The sequence below is a fragment of the Eupeodes corollae genome, chromosome 1 (assembly GCF_945859685.1).
Source record: "Eupeodes corollae chromosome 1, idEupCoro1.1, whole genome shotgun sequence".
NCBI lineage: Eukaryota > Metazoa > Arthropoda > Insecta > Diptera > Syrphidae > Eupeodes > Eupeodes corollae.
The window spans coordinates 41,080,404-41,098,019 of NC_079147.1; the positions used below are offsets into that span (position 1 = coordinate 41,080,404).

A 17,616-nucleotide genomic window follows, 5' to 3' on the forward strand; every position below is an offset into this window, starting at 1 on the left:
CAATTTAAGGCCGAATCCGAACGGCTAGTTTGAGAAAGCACTTTTTCATGACAAGAATTACTCTTGAAGGATTTGTCAATTCCTCGCAAGAGGCAGTAGCGAAAATTATTTTTTTAAATTAAGGTGGCACAGGCAGGGATTGAACCCAAGACCTCTTGCATGACAGTTCAACGCACTAACCATCATGCTACGGGTACTACCACATATTGAAGTTATTATCTGTAAAAAAATACACTTAAAACGATACCGGTTCTTGAGATATGGAAAAAGATAAGGAGTATTTTGAACGACCGAACGTACGGACGTAAATACACATGCACACAGACATCTCTCTAAAAACTTTATATTTAGATTCTAGAGATCTTGAAACCTTAAGTAAATGCCCACATTTTGAATTCAATCACTTCCTATTTGAAGTTAATAAACTCAGAAAACTCATTTCTCTTATTTTGAACTAACATTTGCAATTAACAATAAAATTGTACATAAAAGTAAATTCAACCACTGTTGAAGAGGGAGTTTTATCTTTAATTTCTACAAACTAAATCGATTTAAACTGTATATGAATAGTCTCATATCCAACGCATATAACTATTAATTTCTTATCACGTTATAAATCAAATTTTCAATAAAAAGTAAGTCGTAAACTAAAACAAGTTATAAATCGCAGTTAGTTTAGTTCTAAAAATCAGTACAATTAAATAAAGTCTTTTTGGCATCACTTTTCTCCATAGCTCCAGGTATGCCATCTTTTCCATTAACACACATTTTTTGGAAATAATATTGTTCTGTCAAATTGATTATTCTTGTCAGAAGTTTTTCTTCCTCACGGTGCTTCACTTACCAACCAGAAATCTTTTCGGTTTTGCAAAATCAAACTCAAAATGAACGTATCAAGGGTAAGATCCTTAAAAATCCTTTATTTAATTAATAAATTCAAGAATCTTAAATTATTAATAACTATTCTACATTCATTAATTTCATATATTAAACTCTAAAATAGCATCTCGATGACATTACGTAATTTTTGCATTTTTCTTCACAGGCCGTCATTCGTCAATTTGCTACCAGCAATGTTGTCAGATCCGGAGGTGAAGTCCACAAGGGATACGCAAAGTTGAAGGACGTCCAACAGAAATTCCAACAACCCGATGGCAAGCCAGTATTCCTTAAGGGAGGCGCCATGGACCAAGTCCTCTACCGATTCACTGTTCTCTTGTGTTTGGGCGGAGTTGGAGGCATGGTCAAATTGTTCTGGGATTTGAGTGTTCCCAAAACAGAATAGATTCTAAGCATCCTTAACCAAAAACAAACAAAATCATCCATCTATTTATATTTCTATGTTTTAGTCTTGTCTGTTCAAAGTGTTCCCTTTTACCTACTTTTGTGTAAAGGCATTCCACGGAAACGAAGAATGATTGGATACATTCTATGACTGCATTTAAAACAGAGAAATATATTTTGAAATTAGTGATAAAATTAAAATGATGCTTTCTGTTTTTTAATTCAAACAATTTTGTTGAAGATAGATTTCGAAAACTCGTTGATAAACTTAAATCCAGGTAAGCCAATGGACTCGAATCGCAGTTATGTAAAATTATAGAGACCTAATAACACAAAAGGGGGAATGAACCAATACGGCGTGAATCACTAGTCTGCGATAAATTGCCAAGTCTTTAGTAAAGTGAACTTTCAAAAATTGTGATTTTCTTTCAATTGACACCCTGATTGTGGCTCTTAAAAAAGCAGTAACAGATGAGATTTGGATCAACAAACTTTGGGTTAAATAAACTACAACCTTTAGAATCAACGCACGGCTCGCTCTTATAACTGGACGAGGTGCTTATTTCACAGTTCTGCCTCTCAGTTTATCTCTTAAAGATATTAATGGGATGCTGATGCACTTCGACTTTGAAATCTTTCTTATTCTATTATGACTGGCCCTTGCAATAACGACAATCAACATCACGTTAAGTGCATCAGCAACAAGCTCTTGTAAGACGGCCACATTCGTTATGTTACCCAAAATGCCCCAATATTTTTAAGCTTTCTGTGAAAAAATATATCTACAAAACCAATAATCGCTCAAAGGTAGTGCTTAACTCACATCTCTAGACTTCAGCAACTTACTTAAGTATTTGGGCCTTTAAAATTATTGGTGTTAAGAACAACAGTAAATCCGTCCGTATCCGAGGCTTGTTGGTGCTTCGCAGCTAAGGTATTTTTACGTGGTCAGGTCATCTTTGGTGGAAAAATCGGGAAAAATAGCCTGCAGGACAAAACTTCTAACAACGGATTCAGGCTCATGGATTTTGTTGGGGGGCGAAACGTCATGGTAGCCAGTACACGTTTTTCATACCACAACAATCACAAAGGAACTTGGAGCTCTCCAAATAAATCTATTCTCCACCAGATTGACCATATTGCGATCGTATTAGACACGCTTTCGGCATCATGGACGTCCGAACTTTCCGAGGTGCTAACAATGATTTTGATCATTACATCGTTGTAGCCAAGGTAACATTTCGGGTTTCCAGACCCCATACAAAGCAGTAAGATGCTGGGAGAAGATACAACGTCGAACCGCTCCGATTGCAAGAGATCGCCAAATCCTTTTCTGACCGAGTCACAAGTAACCTCTTTTAAAGTTCTTTGCCTCCAATACATTGTATCGACAACCAGCGGCAACATTAGCAAGATGCAATTAAAGAAGCCGCCTCTGATGTTCTGGGTTTCAAGCAACCACCAACAAGGAGCCCCTGGTTTTATGAGGAATGTCTGCAGGCAAATGTAGCCAAACAACAGACACGGCACGCAAAGCGGCGCTGCATAAAAGGACGAGAGCTGCTCATGAGCTCTATGAACAGAAGAGTTGAGTGGAACATCGACTTTTCAGAAGGAAAAAGAGAGGGTATGAGAAGCGTGCGGTCGAAGATGTTGAGAGGTTTAAAAGCAGGAATGAAGTTCGAAAGTTTTTTGAATAGGTGAAACGAAATTCACAGGTAAATAAACCTAAAACCGAAGGCTGCAAAGACGAAAGTGGAAACAGCATAGTGGAACCGTAGTCAATGCTATGGATATGGAAGGACCATTTCTGCAGACTGTACAACGGCGACGACGAACCGAATTCCGCTGTCAGACAGGATGATCCATTCAACTTAGACGTCGAAAGCCAACAATCCCGTCCTCCCGACTTAGACCTTATAAAGCTGGAGCGGATGGTTTGATTGCTTGAATGCCGAGGTCTTTAAAGCAGTTGGAGATAAGTTGGTTAAGAGAATGCACCAACTTAACTGTAAGATATGGTCGGAAGAAAGCATGCCTAATAAATGGAACCTCAGTATTGTTTGCCCGATCCTGAAAAAAGCAGACCCTCTAAACTGCACCAACTATATCAGGCATCAGTCTACTTAACATCGCCTACAAAATCTTCTCTGCCGTAATATGTGAACGTCTAAAGCCCACCGTCAACAACCTGATAGGTCCTTATCAGTGTAGTTTTAGACCAGGAAAGTAAACAGTCAATCAAATATTCACATTACGGCAGATCCTGGAAAAAACCCAAGAACACCAAATCGACACCCACAATCTTTTCATCGATTACAAGGCCGCATATGACAGCATCCACAGGGTCGAGCTGTATAGAGCCATGTCTAGTTTTGGCATCCTTTCAACTTCACTGGAAAGTTTCGTTGTTTCAAGTGTCACTCTTTGATAGTGGCAAAGGTCGTAAATTACGCTTTAACGACACTATGCAGAATTGACTTTTAAATAAATTAAATTCTACCTGATTTTTTGTTTCCCATTTAACAAGGCTGTAAAGGTAAGAAACTAATGAGCTTAACATAAACTGTGGTTAAAGAAGAGCACGTGAAAATCTAAAAAAGCAAACTAGGTAAGTGGATTTGAAGTTTCAGAGAACCGATCATTATTAATCACGAACGTCTCGGGAACAACTGGCCTGGTGCAAACCAGCATTTATTTTAAGGTGGTTATTGAGAGGTCCGGAAGGCAATTTTTAATTGGTAGCGTGAATAATGTTCACCAATTTCTCACGGAATTAATCTTGCTTTTATTGCCTTCAAATGGGAGACGGGAGTAACCAAATACTCGAAAACCCAAAAATTTAAAGACCCTTAAAGCCAAAATCCCGGGATTTTTCCGGATTTTAGAATTTCTGGATTATCGCGATTTCAGATTTTTAGTTTTCGGGCTTTTGGATTTTCGGGCTTTGAGGTTTCGGGAGTCTGTCCCCGACCCTTTTAAATCTTTGAATTCTGCTTATCTTTGTAGAATATTTATTGTATGAGCTTTCATCCGTTCCCTCTAAGATATCTCTTAGGGGTTTTAATATCATTTTTGGTAGAAGGAGCATGTTTAACAATGCTAATTTGAGGATATATTAATTTCGATATTAATTCTCCTTAAAAAAGTTAGACCGATACTTCACAGTTCATGCTTCACAAAATTTCACTACGGCTGGGCTTAACATAATCGAGAACAGAGATACTTAAATCTTGCTCAACAAAAATCTGATTCTTTCTTTTACTTTATGAATAATGCTAGTTTATTCGTAGGTCGGTAGGCATTAAAACTGAGATGTTGTAAAAATGGGCTTTCACCTGGCTAATTGTCGATAAGCGTACGTTATCACCGATCCAGCAGAAAACGGGGAGAGATTTAAAGGAAGTATAAAATGATTCCGGGTTGAGGATAGGTATAGATACTATTCTTTTTCCACCATGGTACGGCATATACATTAGGAATAATGTTGCTTATCAATTCACAATATGGTCTTTGAACCAATTCTTTTTTCAATTTGATGTGGTTTAAATTTTCCGTGAATAAGCAAATCATTCACTATTGCTTTATTTATCGAAGCCTCAATCCAGACAGAGTGTGAACTTCTCGTGAATTTGATGCTTTGTCTGTTTCCATCCTATCCTTGCACTGAAATCGTAGTTACGGGCGATTTCAATGTAAACAATTCTTCATGGCTTCAACATTCGGGCCAGACAACACAAGAAGCAGAGTGAGTTCGCTGAGTTGAACCACCTAATTCAGCTAGTCAATGAGCCCACTCGAATATCGGACGTGGTAGGTCGAGCAAAAAACAATCTTGACTTGTTTCTTACCTCTGACCCTGGTAAGTACACTATTAGTGTTCTATCTCCTCTACGCACATCTGACCATTGTGTCATATAAGCAAATTTCTCATGTCAAAACTATCCGGTTAAAGAAAGAGCTCCTAAGAGAACTGCTCGGCAATACGAGAAAGCCGACTGGGACAGTCTCTCTCAATGATTATTTTAGCATCTTTAACTGGTCAATATGCTTCCTCGATAGTGATGTTGACGCGAGCGCTGATATGATCACAAGTTTGATTCTCCTGGGAATGATAACTTTTATACCGAATAGGGTTTCAGACCTAAGAAAAACGGATAGTTCGATGCGAGCTGTAACGAGGTTTCCGTTGTTTTAAAGCCAATCCAACTGAGGAAAACCAGAATAAGTTCAAGCGAGCCAAAAAGGCCTGCAACCATATTCGAGGGACCAAATTTTTGCATGACCAAAAATTACGGCAAAAAATACTGCAATTGTTCCACCTGTAATCAAGCGCAATAGTGATTCTATGGGGCTAATCATTTTTCGAACTCGTAATGTGGAGAGATTCCTAAAAGATCATAACATACATATGTAAATGTATATGGTACGGATGGTATCCCCGCTATTGTTCTGAAGAAGTGTTCTTTTACCCTGGGTCGTACTGTAAAGTACAGAGATTTGTTCTTTAGTCGTACTACGCGAATGTGGAATGCCTTGCCACACTCCGTTCTTCCTAGCCATTGCAATATTCAGGAATTCAAAACCAATGTGCACCGACATCTCCTTTCAACCCCTCTCCCCCTTTCCTAGTGCTCACACTGTGTCTAGATAATAAGGGTAGTATTATCCCCTTAAGTGTGCGCTTATTATAAAACACAACAATAAATAGAAAACTTTTAGTTTTAAGTTGTTTTTGGTTACAGAACTCATCTGGAGAATATATCTCAATACTCATTAACATTACTCAGCTTCTACAACTCGTCAAATTCGGCGCACATACAGAAAACAGGATAAATATAAATAAAAGTTATATAATTTACAGAATTTTTCTTAATTTAGTTTTGTTTTCTTTTTACATAAATTAATTAAAAACTTTATTTGTTATTTTCATCGATTTCGTCGATTACACTTTTTAAGCAATCTTTCGTTGAAATTTTATCCAAATCACAAAATTTCGTTAGATCCATCATTGAGATCTTTTCGATCATTTGTTTAATTTTTTCTTGTCTTATTATCGATTTGACAGTCATTCGATTGCGTTTTTCTCCTCCTCCTCCGCCGCCCAACTTTGACGAAGGTGTTACAGTATCATTTTTATAATGTTGCTCTTTTGAATCGTTTTCAATAACAGATCCTTTAGATCGATAATGTTGTTCGATAATTTCACGTAACTTAGATCGAGTGGATTTTGTGATCTTTCCCAGAGCTAAATTCCTTAGTTCATTGAAATTAATTTCTTTGGTTGGAGTGGCGGAGTCTTCTTCGAGAGAATCACCATTTGTTATGACAACACCATCATCTTCTTCAATTGATGTCAGAGTGGAAGTGGTGGTGTTTATCGAAGGAGAAGAAAATGTTGCATTTGGTGGTTCTTCTTTTGGCAAAATTTCTTCTTCTTGTGGAACGTCGACGACTGGGGTTGGGGTCATCTCCACCGGTTCTATCACTTCCTCAAACTCCTCGACTTTCTCGACTTTAAGTTTTCTTTCGCTTTTCTTCTCAAAATTGCTCTTCTTTTTCAAACCAGCTTTGCGTTTCATAATCCCTATGCAAGGTTTGGTTTTGACTTTCACTGGCAAGAAGGAATTATATTGTATTCCAATGCTGCTAAAGCAGTCAACAAATTCAATAGTTTCATAGTTTTCCTGGAGATAAGTCAAATCGTAGCTGAATTTACTCTTAGCTTCTACCAAAAGGTGAGTATAATTTATCAAATCACTCTCAATGAATGTTAGATTTTCTCTCTTATCATAACTCCAATCAGATCGGATCTCCATGAATCGTGACACCCCACTCTGGGCTGCCAGATTGGATATATGTATCGATACATTACTCGCTCCGGCTTCTATTCTATGCAAACGCGACAATGCTACTCCACCAGGATAGTTTGTACTTGAGACAACGAGTAGGAACAAAGTTAAGATCACATTCAAAATTATATGACCACCAGCAATTAAGGCTAGAAGTCCTTGCCATACTGATTTCCCGGAATTGATCCATCTATAGGAAATTAAAAGCACATATAAACTTTGAATTCATCATAAATTAAGGTTAAAGAAACTTACAATCTATTGCATGCACAAGCACTTGCAATATTCAGTACTGGAAATATATAAATAATAAATCTAAGCTCCTTATGAGGCAAAAACGAGTATAAAAATACAAATGCAAATGCACTAAGTACAAGTGGACGAATGCGAGGTTCCAAGACGAGTCCCACTGGAACAAAAACTAAAGAAGCACCCATTGCTCGTGGTATGGCCGAATAAAAATACCACAGAAATGGAGATGTCTGTAATAAAAAGGAAACATTTATTAACAATTTGTATTGTTTTATGGTTGGTTGGTTTAAGCTTACACCCCAGTTGGCACTTTTGTTTAAAATGGTATTAAACCAAAGAACTTGTCCTTCAGGCCATAGAGGACGCTGCCAAAAGAATGAATCTACTATAACAGTTGCAGAGAGAATTATAATACCCGCCGGAACGGCTACTTGGACTAATCTAAAAGAAAACAAAATAATACCAAAATCAGAACAAATAAAGTTTTTTTTTTAGCAATTAGCTTATTTATTTGTTACTTTCGTAAAACTATAATTTTCAACATTTTTAGAATACAAAACGGAATTGAAATTAAAACCCTTTGAGTGAAGTAGAACGTTTGGGGATATAACAAGAATTTAGTCACCGCAGTGGCAGTGTGTGTCCAAAACCCCCTAAAATCTTACTTTTTAGCTTTTTATCCAGACGCATTTAAAAAGAGAGACAGTATAAAGAGCTACAAGTACGTGACTCGAAGGTTAATTTGTAATTTTTGCCTAATAAAGTCAAATTAAATTTGGAAAAAAAAAATTATATAATCAAATCATAAGTGAGGCGCTAAAGAAAATAGAATGGAAATAATTCCTACCATATGGTAAGAAAATAGTTCTGGCAAAACTGGGAACTGCAATATTTTTCGGGAATCGGGATCTTCTCCAATTTTCTATATCTTCAAGAGAAGACGACTAGCCCAAAAAATAGTTGTCCACATTTGAACGCTTTTGAAAACAGTTCGAGAACGAATACCACAAAAATCACTTCGGAAGAGAAAGAATTGGAATTATTTACCAGATCCATTTCAATACCCATTTAAGAGCATCTACACATAAAAAACTGCCGCCTCTCTACAGATCATATTTTAACACCTCGGCTCCAAAATGTTAACGTGAGAAGAGTCAAATGGGTTTTTACTGTAGCACGCAAGAAATGGCATCTTAAAGGGTTGAGCGAAAGGCTATTTTTTCCACACCAAGATGCGAAACTATCAATGTCGGATTGTAAAAGAATACGATCATGGTGGACTTTATTATTTTAAAAATCTTCAAGTTGTCAGCAAAAATGAGAAGTTCACTTGAGCGTAGACATGACGATACATCGTTATTAGCCAGGATGAACAGAAAAGTGCCAAGATGGCTTCCCTGGGGAACACCAGATTGAGTAACAAAAAGTTCAGAATGGCAATTTCTAAATTTTACATCATAGGATCTATTTTCAAGGTATGATTTGATCCAAGCTAAGAAAAATAGTGGAAAACCAAGAGTTCAAATACTTAAGGAATGCAAGAAAGCTTTGCAATGGACCTGTATTTGCTTATATCCCCCTTGTTGCCTGTCTTGAAAATTGGTGTTAGAAATGACTTCTTCCATATACTGGGAAATTTGCCTGTTTTTAGAGAAAGTTTGAAAAAGAAAGTAAGGGGTTTAACTAAAGCATAACTACACTTTTTTAATACTATCGGGGAAATACCATCGGAACCGGCTGAACAGTCATCATTCAATGCGTATAAAAGATCAAGGACCGTTCTCTGTACAGGTATGTGACTACAGCTAGTTTGCGAAAAGGAGTTATTAACAAATGACTCACGGAAATGAAATGTTGCGAAAGCGTTACAGATATCAACAGTTTTATCTTATGAAAGGTTCTTGTAAGTGAAGTGAACTGGAGAGACATCTGATTTTTTCTTTAAGTTTACAAATTTCTAATATTTTTTAGGATTCTCTTTTAAAGAGGTGCCTATATCAGCAACATAGCTAGCATATACAAAAGTAGAAAGAGACTTAAATTGGTTAAAAAATTCAACATAAAAAGAGAAGTTGGTTGGAGACAGAGTTTTGAGATACATTTTTCATGTCTTATTTCTTTTGTTACGCAGTAAACGCAAATTTTTCGTGTACCAAGGTTAAAGTTTGTATTTCTTGATTTCATTAAAGGTAAATTTTTTTCAAACTATAAGTAGGCATCTTATAAAAAGTTGAAACTGCTTCGTCAATGTTAGAAAATGCAAATGTATCACCAATTCCAGAAATGGTTAAATCTTCACACAAGAGCTGGAAATTAGCTCTTCTGAAATCAAAATTATATAAGCAATCAAAGGAATTACTGTGATTAGTAAGGTGATTACTTAAGTCAAAAAAAATGTCCAAAGGGGGTGAGCTAACTAAAACTATCATTCTAAGGGTCAAATTAAACCATAAACACCCTTCTGTAATGATTTTATAGAAAGTCGCACTCCTAAGTGTTCCTTGACGCAAGTTTTGGAAACAAAATTGATAACGGTTGACAAGTTATGGTATAAAGAAGTGGTGGAGGGTTTGGTAAATTGTTAAACAAATAACCTTTTTAATGGAGATAGATGAATGCTTCTACAATATTCTGGTGAGAAAAACAAAGCCAGGATAACAAAAAATTGCCTTAGGTTCAAAAAAGTAGGTTTTAAAGATGCTTAAGATTTGCTCTTGGGAAGTCCATATTTTAATCCACAAGTTTATTTTTTGTAATCAGAATTTCAGAGCGTGCCTCGAAAATTTATTACAGGAATTTTAAAACTCTTTAGATAGAGTTAACAAAATATCAACATAAACAGAGCGTGCCACTATAGTTTTTGTGGCCACAACGTTTAAGAGCGTTCATTAAGTCTAAGGTCAGTCTTTTCGAGTAAAACTATTTTCTATTTTGAACTTATAAATATTATGACCAAATAAATTAAACAAAAATGAATAAAAAATATTATATTATTCTTATCTTATGGTATTTTATACTTTTAACAGGACATATGGCACGACAGGGTACTACGGAAGTCAATATAACTAACAACTGCGTTGGCTCCTAGCTAAGACACCTTGTTATTGGTCCAATATGACTATAATATAGCTTATGAAGATACTCCAATATCTCTTGTTGGAAAATATATTCTTATAAGGGACAAAAGGAAGGGAACATTTTTTTGATTTTTATTCATGTTTCTGGTAAAAATTATTTCAAAATATTTCGTCCGAGCTTTTAAAAACTAAGAACCAATTATATTATATCTGGTAGGGTAAAGAGGGTTCCTATATTTCAATAAGGTCTATAAATAACCAGCCCGGTAAAACGGTTTTGAAACCTCTCCATTTAATTTTGAGTCGATAGTATAGAAGGGGTTCCATATTACACAACAGTATTCATGGATTAGCCTTACAAAGAATAAAATAATGTTATGAGTGTATGAGGTTTGGATAAAAACCAAGTAAGGAATTTGCTTTCGTAAAAATAAAACCTATATCTTTTTTGTCCATTAATCTTTGCAATGCAATATCATCAATGTTATAATTATAAATATAGTTTGAAGGTGAAAAATTTCGGCGTAAAGATAGAAAATCACATTTGACATCATTCAGAAATAACTCATTTATAAAAAATAAATAATTTAGACCATCCTGAGGGAAAAGGCAGTCATCGATAGATTTAATGCAAGAAAATATTTGTATATCACCGGTGAACACAAGGCAATTAGAAGATCTTATACAATCGTGAATATCGTTAAAAAGGAGCAAAAAAGAGAAAGTCACAACTATGGGGTCAGATATTATTTTTAAATATTGCAATATATTGGGGTGAAATTAAATTAAATTAAATGAAACGCTTCTTAATCAAGACTATGTTATTTGCCACAATTTGGTAACCATTTTCAGTTTTTAATTATTTTATTGGTTAAGATTGTTAAGTATGTAGTAGATGACCTTCCAGAAACAAAACCCGTGCTGAGCAGGGGAAATAATTTCTCGAACGATGAAGAATAACAACTTAATTTTTCAAATAATTTAGGGATTTTGAAATTTATTTATTAAACAATAAATAGAAACACTTTGCTTAGTACCTTATTTATAAATCGGAACAATATAAGATTCCTTCCAATCATCTAAAAATGAGTCACATATAAAGAGTTGATATAAAGAGTCAAATAACGGATTTAAGGGGAAGCTAAAAGAGAAAATCCATTAGCATCTGGTTTTTTATTCTGACTTGATTCAGATAAAGCTTTTTCGAGATCATTCGAAATATTTAATAAGTTAGTTATTTGGACCCTATATTTGTCAGCCTAGTATGATCAATTACTCAGAGAGGCTTTTTAACATAATGATAATTTTTGTATGATTTAAATTGATGTTGACAATCAAGATATCCCATCTTAGCCTCAACATAAGATGTTTTAAGGTTTTAAACAGTTTTAGGTAGTTCCGCAGTTTAGACCCTTTTTGCCATTTCGTTTTTATTTTAGGTACTTACCTGATAACAACGTATAAAATAAACCTCCAAGAGAGTTTAGTAATATAATCGAAAATATGAATATTAGATTTTAGAAGCCAAGCAAAGTGGTATTGAGAAGATTTAGAATCGAAATCAAAGCCAATTACACATTTATACAACAAATTAAATGTGAAGCTTAAGGCAAGTGATTTATAATCACCGTTTTTACTAAACAACCACAAAAGGCTGCAGAATAAGAAAGTATTTACTTTTTTTGGGATCCCTAAAAATATGTGTGCAAAAGAACATGTTTAAAAAAAGTCTTAACTCCTCAGTACTCGAAGATTATTAATTTTTAGAATTCCCTAATATAATTTTGACTTGAAAATAAATATGAACTCCGGATTTTAATCAAATATGAAAAAATGGTAAAAGTGTTGGTTAGATTTCGTCAATCTCTCCGTCCTCGCTCTTACAGCTTAAATCATTGGGTCTATTGAGTTTAAACTTGGAAATAAAAGTTTTAAGCAGACTCACGTTACATTTTTTAAGATTAAAAATATTATTTTATATAATTTGAAATCATAAAATAAAGGTAACATTTTTAAACGGTTTTATTTCTAAAGAAAAATGACATCCAAGACTGCAAATTTACCTTTCAATGAAGTCATTTCATGCAAATGAAAACAACTATTTTAATGACTGTTGCTCTCTCTAGAATTCCATTTCATTTAGCATTAACATCAGCAACCTGAGAAGATAAGATAAGAGAGCTTGGTGCCAAACTCTATCAAATGCTTTTGAAATATCAAGTGCAATAATCTTACTTTCTCCAAAACGATGTAAAGATTTGTTCCACTGTTCGGTGAGATGAACCATGAGATCATCAGTGGACCTATTGCTACGAAAGCCATACTGTCGGTCATTAAGAAGCTTCAGTTCTTCAAGATATTTCTTAAGCTGAAAATTAATAGGCGTTTCCATGACCTTAGAAAGAAGGGACGTAAGTGCAATTGGACGATAGTTTGAGGGAGAGGAGGAATCGCCTTTTTTAGGGACAGGCTGGACAAATGCAGTTTTCCATCCACTCGGGAAGAGACCTGTAGAATAGGATAGATGGAAAAGCTTACACAGTGGTTTTGCGTTGAAGAACATCTTTTCAGAACAATAGGGGGAATAATATCCGGGCCAGCGGATTTGTGTATGTCAAGGTCTTTCAGTACTCTTTCGACTGCACGAGTGCGAAAGAAGATTCTTCCCATAGAATCATTTACGCTCTCATGAACAGGAGGACTCATGACACTATCCGGTAGCGTCGAATTAACAGCAAAATGTGCTGCAATCAAATTGGCTTTATCAATCGAGCTTACATAGGAAGTGTCATTGTGGACGAGCGTGGGAACCGAGGATGACGTGGTGTTTCGTACGTTTTTTACAAATGACCAGAAATTTTTACTACCTTTGGGACATTGCAGTATTTTTTGCCTTAATTTCTGATCATGCAAAAATTTTTTTCGTCGAATATGACCATTACAGGTCTTTCTACTTTGTTGTTTTCCGGTTTTCCTCAGTCGGGTTGCTTTATAACAACGGAAACTTACATCTCTGAAACTAATAACCTCTTTACAGTTCGAATCAAACCATGAGTTCTCTTTGGGTTTGATAGATTTCACCCTATTCGGGATAAAATTTCTCATTCCACAAAGGATTAAATTTGTTACCATTTCTGCGCTGGAATCCACGTCACTATCGAGGAAGCTTAGTGACCAGTTAAAGTTCCTGAAGAATTCATTAAGACCGTCCCAGTTGGCTTTCTCATATTGCCAAACGGTTCTCATAGGAGGTTTTTCTTTAACTGAGTTTTTTCGACATAAGAATTTTGCAGATACGATACAATGGTCTGATGTGCCTAGAGGCGGTAATACACTAATTGTGTATTTATTAAGGTCAGAGGTAAGAAACAAGTCTAGGATGTTGGCGGATTGACCTGCAATGTCAGGGATTCGAGTTGGCTCATCGACAAGCTGAGTTAATTCGAGTCAGCAAAGATCTCAACATACCTTCATTCCGGTGTTGACTGTCCAGAATAACGAAGCCAAGAAGAATTGTGTACATTGAAATCGCCCGCAATGGAGATTTCAGGCATATACATTTCGCAGGTCTGAGAATGTGTTTTATCTAACTAAGTACTATTTTTTAATTGCATCTACATCGTAGACGGTGAAAATATCGTCACTAAATACGATAGTATTTAGTGACGATATGTACAAAGAAGCCTTGATTGCTATTGAGGATCTTTGCATTATCATTGCCAACTCAGTCATTTCGATATGCATTCATCAAATTAAAATGCTTCTGGTTTAATAGACACTGAATTAAATCGTGAACTACAATACAATACTGCAGAAATGGCAGCGATTGTTGCTCGCAATGTCCCACTAATGATTGAAGAACAAAGAACCATTTATGACCAAATCATGCTCGCAGTTTCGGCATGAAAAGGTGTATTCTTTTTTTTATGCACCAGGTGGAACTGGCAAACATTCCTTATTTCGCTTATTTTTTCTAAAATACGATCAAATAATGGCGGTTGCATCTTCTGGGATTGCGGCAACTTTATTAGATGGAGGCAGAACAGTTCATTCAGTACTTAAACTGCCACTAGATATTCAAAATAGCACAGACGCGGTGTGCAATATCAATATATCATCCATCGCCACAGTGCTCAAAACATATATAAACCATAAGTGGCTGATGGAAAGAGCGATTTTAGCAGCAAAAATGTGGATGTCAACGAATTAAATCTTAAGATACATTTGTTACCAGGAGACTTAGTGTCATACAAATCTATTGATACAGTTTGTGATGCTACCGAAGCTATAAATTATCCAACTGAGTTTTTGAACTCATTGGATATACCAGGCATACCACCGCATAATTTTCAACTGAAGGTTGCATCTCCGTTAATTTTGCTTCGTAATTTGAACCCACGATTAGTATTAAAAAAACTGATGAAAAATATTATCGAAGCCATTATTTTAAATGGCAAATTCTGATGTGAAAATAAATTACTACCGCGAATTCCTTTTATACCCACTGGTGTGCCAATTCAATTCAGACGACTTTAATTTCCAATTAGATTGGTATTTACAATGCGAAATGATATATGTCGTCGGCTTAGATCTGAGCACTTCATGTTTTTCACACGGACAATATTAGGTGGCGTGCTCTTGAGTGGGCTAACCATCCAGTTTGTTTGTATTAGGGAAAGATGGGGTCACAAAAAATATTGTACACTATGTTCCATTAATGGATTAATATTGTTTTTTTTTTTGTAGTTTTGTCATAATAAGAGATATGTACATAAATATGTATATAATTGTAAAGAATTAATTTTAATAAATAAAAAAAATTGTTTGGTTATTTTTTTTATTACCTCTCCCACATTACCTACACCACATGCTTACAAATGTACAATAAGTTATTTATTTCCAGCAACATATTTCTAGAAATTATTTACATGACAAAACAACGTTTGTCGGGCCAGCTAGTTGCTCAATAAAATATCAAAAGGATTTCGATTTTCTTCAATATATTGCACAACCTTGAACCTAGCAAGATTACCTTTATACATAGCTTCTAAGGATAGCTTAAGTAATTTTGTTTACTTCTTTTATCAAAAACTAGGCTGATGGTAGCAATGTACAAATAACAAAATAAATTCATAATAATTTTGACTTTTTCTCCACTGTAGCATTGATAATTCGTTGTTTGTGAGCTATATTTGAAAAATGGTCTCCTAATATTTATTACAGAATAATATATAAAAATATAATCGCTATTTTGTAGAAATATGACAAATTTAAATTTCAATTCATTTTGGCGCCAAAATATTTTATGGTTCTACAATTTTGAAGAACATAATTAAAATTACTGATTTCAAACTTACTCGTTTATGCTTGTCTTCCTTGTGTACAGAGCAAATAATAAAAGCAGTCCCAAGAATATCGCAAGTTCAAATCGGAAAATAATAATTCCCATCCCAGAGTAAATGATAAAATTCTTACTATGACCCCGCATCCAATACGTGATGGCCGAAATAACTGAAAGCAGAGAATAACAAATATCCACATAATTCAAATCATATTTATTTCTAGCTTTACAAAAAGATTTATACATATATTTAAATATATACGTACCCAGTGGCAATGCCATAATATTTGGCAGAGTTCGACTCATGTAGAACATGAAATGGAACTGTGTTATGGTTATCAGGGTGAACCAAATGGCCACCATCATGCCATACTGCTTGGTGATGGTTTTTCTCAGATTATTCCATGTCACTGCAATCGTCCCAGCCAATACCAATCTAACTGAAAGACAAGTGCAGAAGATCAAAATAGTTGCAATAGTCAATGAAAATCATCCACGTTTACCTACATATTGGGCCCAAAATTTATGAATATCTAGAGCTTCGAAGAGCAAAACAAAAGGCGAAGAAACAATGGCAACAAAAAGCGGACCAATAAATGTTCGCGGCACAACTCCTGGGAACTCATGGTGATCGTACTGTATTCCAAAGACAGTTAATCATTCTGGTGTATTCATATTTGCAAAAAGAAAGAAGGTAGGTACCTGTGAGAAATTGTGTCTCAAGTATAGAATGTCATGCATCGCCTGGAGATTGAAACTCTCCTCGACTTTGGTGAACGGTGTGTAAAATAAATGCGCTGCTGCCGTTACAAAAAGTATCAAACTCATAATGCAGTCTGGTTCTTCCTCCTCCACAAAAGTGATACAAAAACAAACAAAACTATCTATAACCAAAAAAGTACTCTAGGAACTACTTAACCAAGTGTTTAAACTTTAATAAACAAAACAAAAACCACCATAGACCAAAGATTCACGCCGCAAATGTTACATAATTATTTTATTTTTACTTTGGTTTATTTAAACAAATGGCAATCCTTAGACCTATTTTAAGTTAATAGTAATTCAAATTGATTATTAACAAAAATGTAATATTTAAAAAAAAGTTTTAGTTCTCACGAAGAAATTGGCATATCGACTTCACAGCAAAGTTTACAGAAGAAGATCTTAGATACTTAAATTGTATTACTTTGAAAGGAAAGAATATACGATTAATAAAATGTATACACAGCGATTAAAAGTAATTTTTGTGGAGAGAATGCTTAAAAATAATCACTGTGCTTTTGCTGTTTATTTTTGTTTCAAAATGTGCCACCCACTCAACTCAACTTACGCACTGTTTTTTTAAGTTTTTATTTTTGCAACTGTATTTTAGTGCCGATTGGAAATGTCAAAAACATATGATTGAATTACTCCGAAAGAGATTCGCTATCATTGGATAGGTGGCGCCACAAGCAAAGAGATTTCGGGTGTGTTCATAAGAGCAGGTATCGTTTTAAGTCGCCTCAAGGCCATATATTAGGCAATTGTCGGAATTGTCAATTTTGTATATTAAAATTTTAAGTGACTTCTGCTTGGGTTTTAGTCTTAGAACGAACGTGACAGCTGTTTTGAAATTAAGTGAAACTCAGGTAGATGAAGATTAAGATCTTTCGGAATTTAATGTTAATGGGCATAATTTAGTGCCATTTTTTTTTCCCACCATTTATATAAGAAATGATGTTGCCTACCAACTCCAGACACAATGTCGTTTGTGCTCTAACACAAACTTTAATTTTACACATGCTTTCTTGACCGAAGTCTAAATCATGTC

At 35.1% G+C, this 17,616-nt stretch overlaps 2 protein-coding genes across 3 annotated transcripts; one reads left to right on the plus strand and one right to left on the minus strand.

Annotated features, from left to right (window-relative positions):
* Nucleotides 1–744: 744 nt before the first annotated feature.
* LOC129939380 (cytochrome c oxidase subunit 7A, mitochondrial-like) lies at nucleotides 745–1,488 on the plus strand. Its single transcript, XM_056047375.1, has 2 exons — nucleotides 745–899; nucleotides 1,046–1,488. The coding sequence occupies exons 1-2, from the start codon at nucleotides 885–887 to the stop codon at nucleotides 1,283–1,285; spliced, it is 255 nt and encodes an 84-aa protein (XP_055903350.1). The 5' UTR covers nucleotides 745–884; the 3' UTR covers nucleotides 1,286–1,488.
* Nucleotides 1,489–6,121: 4,633 nt separating this feature from the next.
* LOC129941217 (probable Dol-P-Man:Man(7)GlcNAc(2)-PP-Dol alpha-1,6-mannosyltransferase) lies at nucleotides 6,122–16,931 on the minus strand. 2 transcript variants are annotated; one of them, XM_056049795.1, is made up of 7 exons: nucleotides 16,509–16,931; nucleotides 16,310–16,442; nucleotides 16,073–16,246; nucleotides 15,823–15,976; nucleotides 7,685–7,829; nucleotides 7,392–7,618; nucleotides 6,122–7,326 (listed from the first exon to the last, which is right to left on the minus strand). In XM_056049795.1, the coding sequence occupies exons 1-7, from the start codon at nucleotides 16,632–16,634 to the stop codon at nucleotides 6,201–6,203; spliced, it is 2,085 nt and encodes a 694-aa protein (XP_055905770.1). In that variant the 5' UTR covers nucleotides 16,635–16,931; the 3' UTR covers nucleotides 6,122–6,200. The 2 variants fall into 2 exon arrangements, with proteins under 2 accessions (XP_055905770.1, XP_055905771.1); XM_056049796.1 differs by lacking the exon at nucleotides 16,509–16,931 and having other exon boundaries at nucleotides 16,314–16,446.
* Nucleotides 16,932–17,616: the final 685 nt, after the last annotated feature.

Excerpts from the sequence above, each read along its gene's own strand:
- LOC129941217 (XM_056049795.1), bottom strand. The coding sequence starts at position 16,634 with ATGAGTTTGATACTTTTTGTAACGGCAGCAGCGCATTTATTTTACACA. Across the intron at positions 7,619-7,684 it reads ACAAAAGTGCCAACTGGGGT|ACATCTCCATTTCTGTGGTA; the intron begins GTAAGCTTAAAC and ends TTTTTATTACAG. Across the intron at positions 7,327-7,391 it reads GCTTGTGCATGCAATAGATT|ATGGATCAATTCCGGGAAAT; the intron begins GTAAGTTTCTTT and ends AATTTCCTATAG.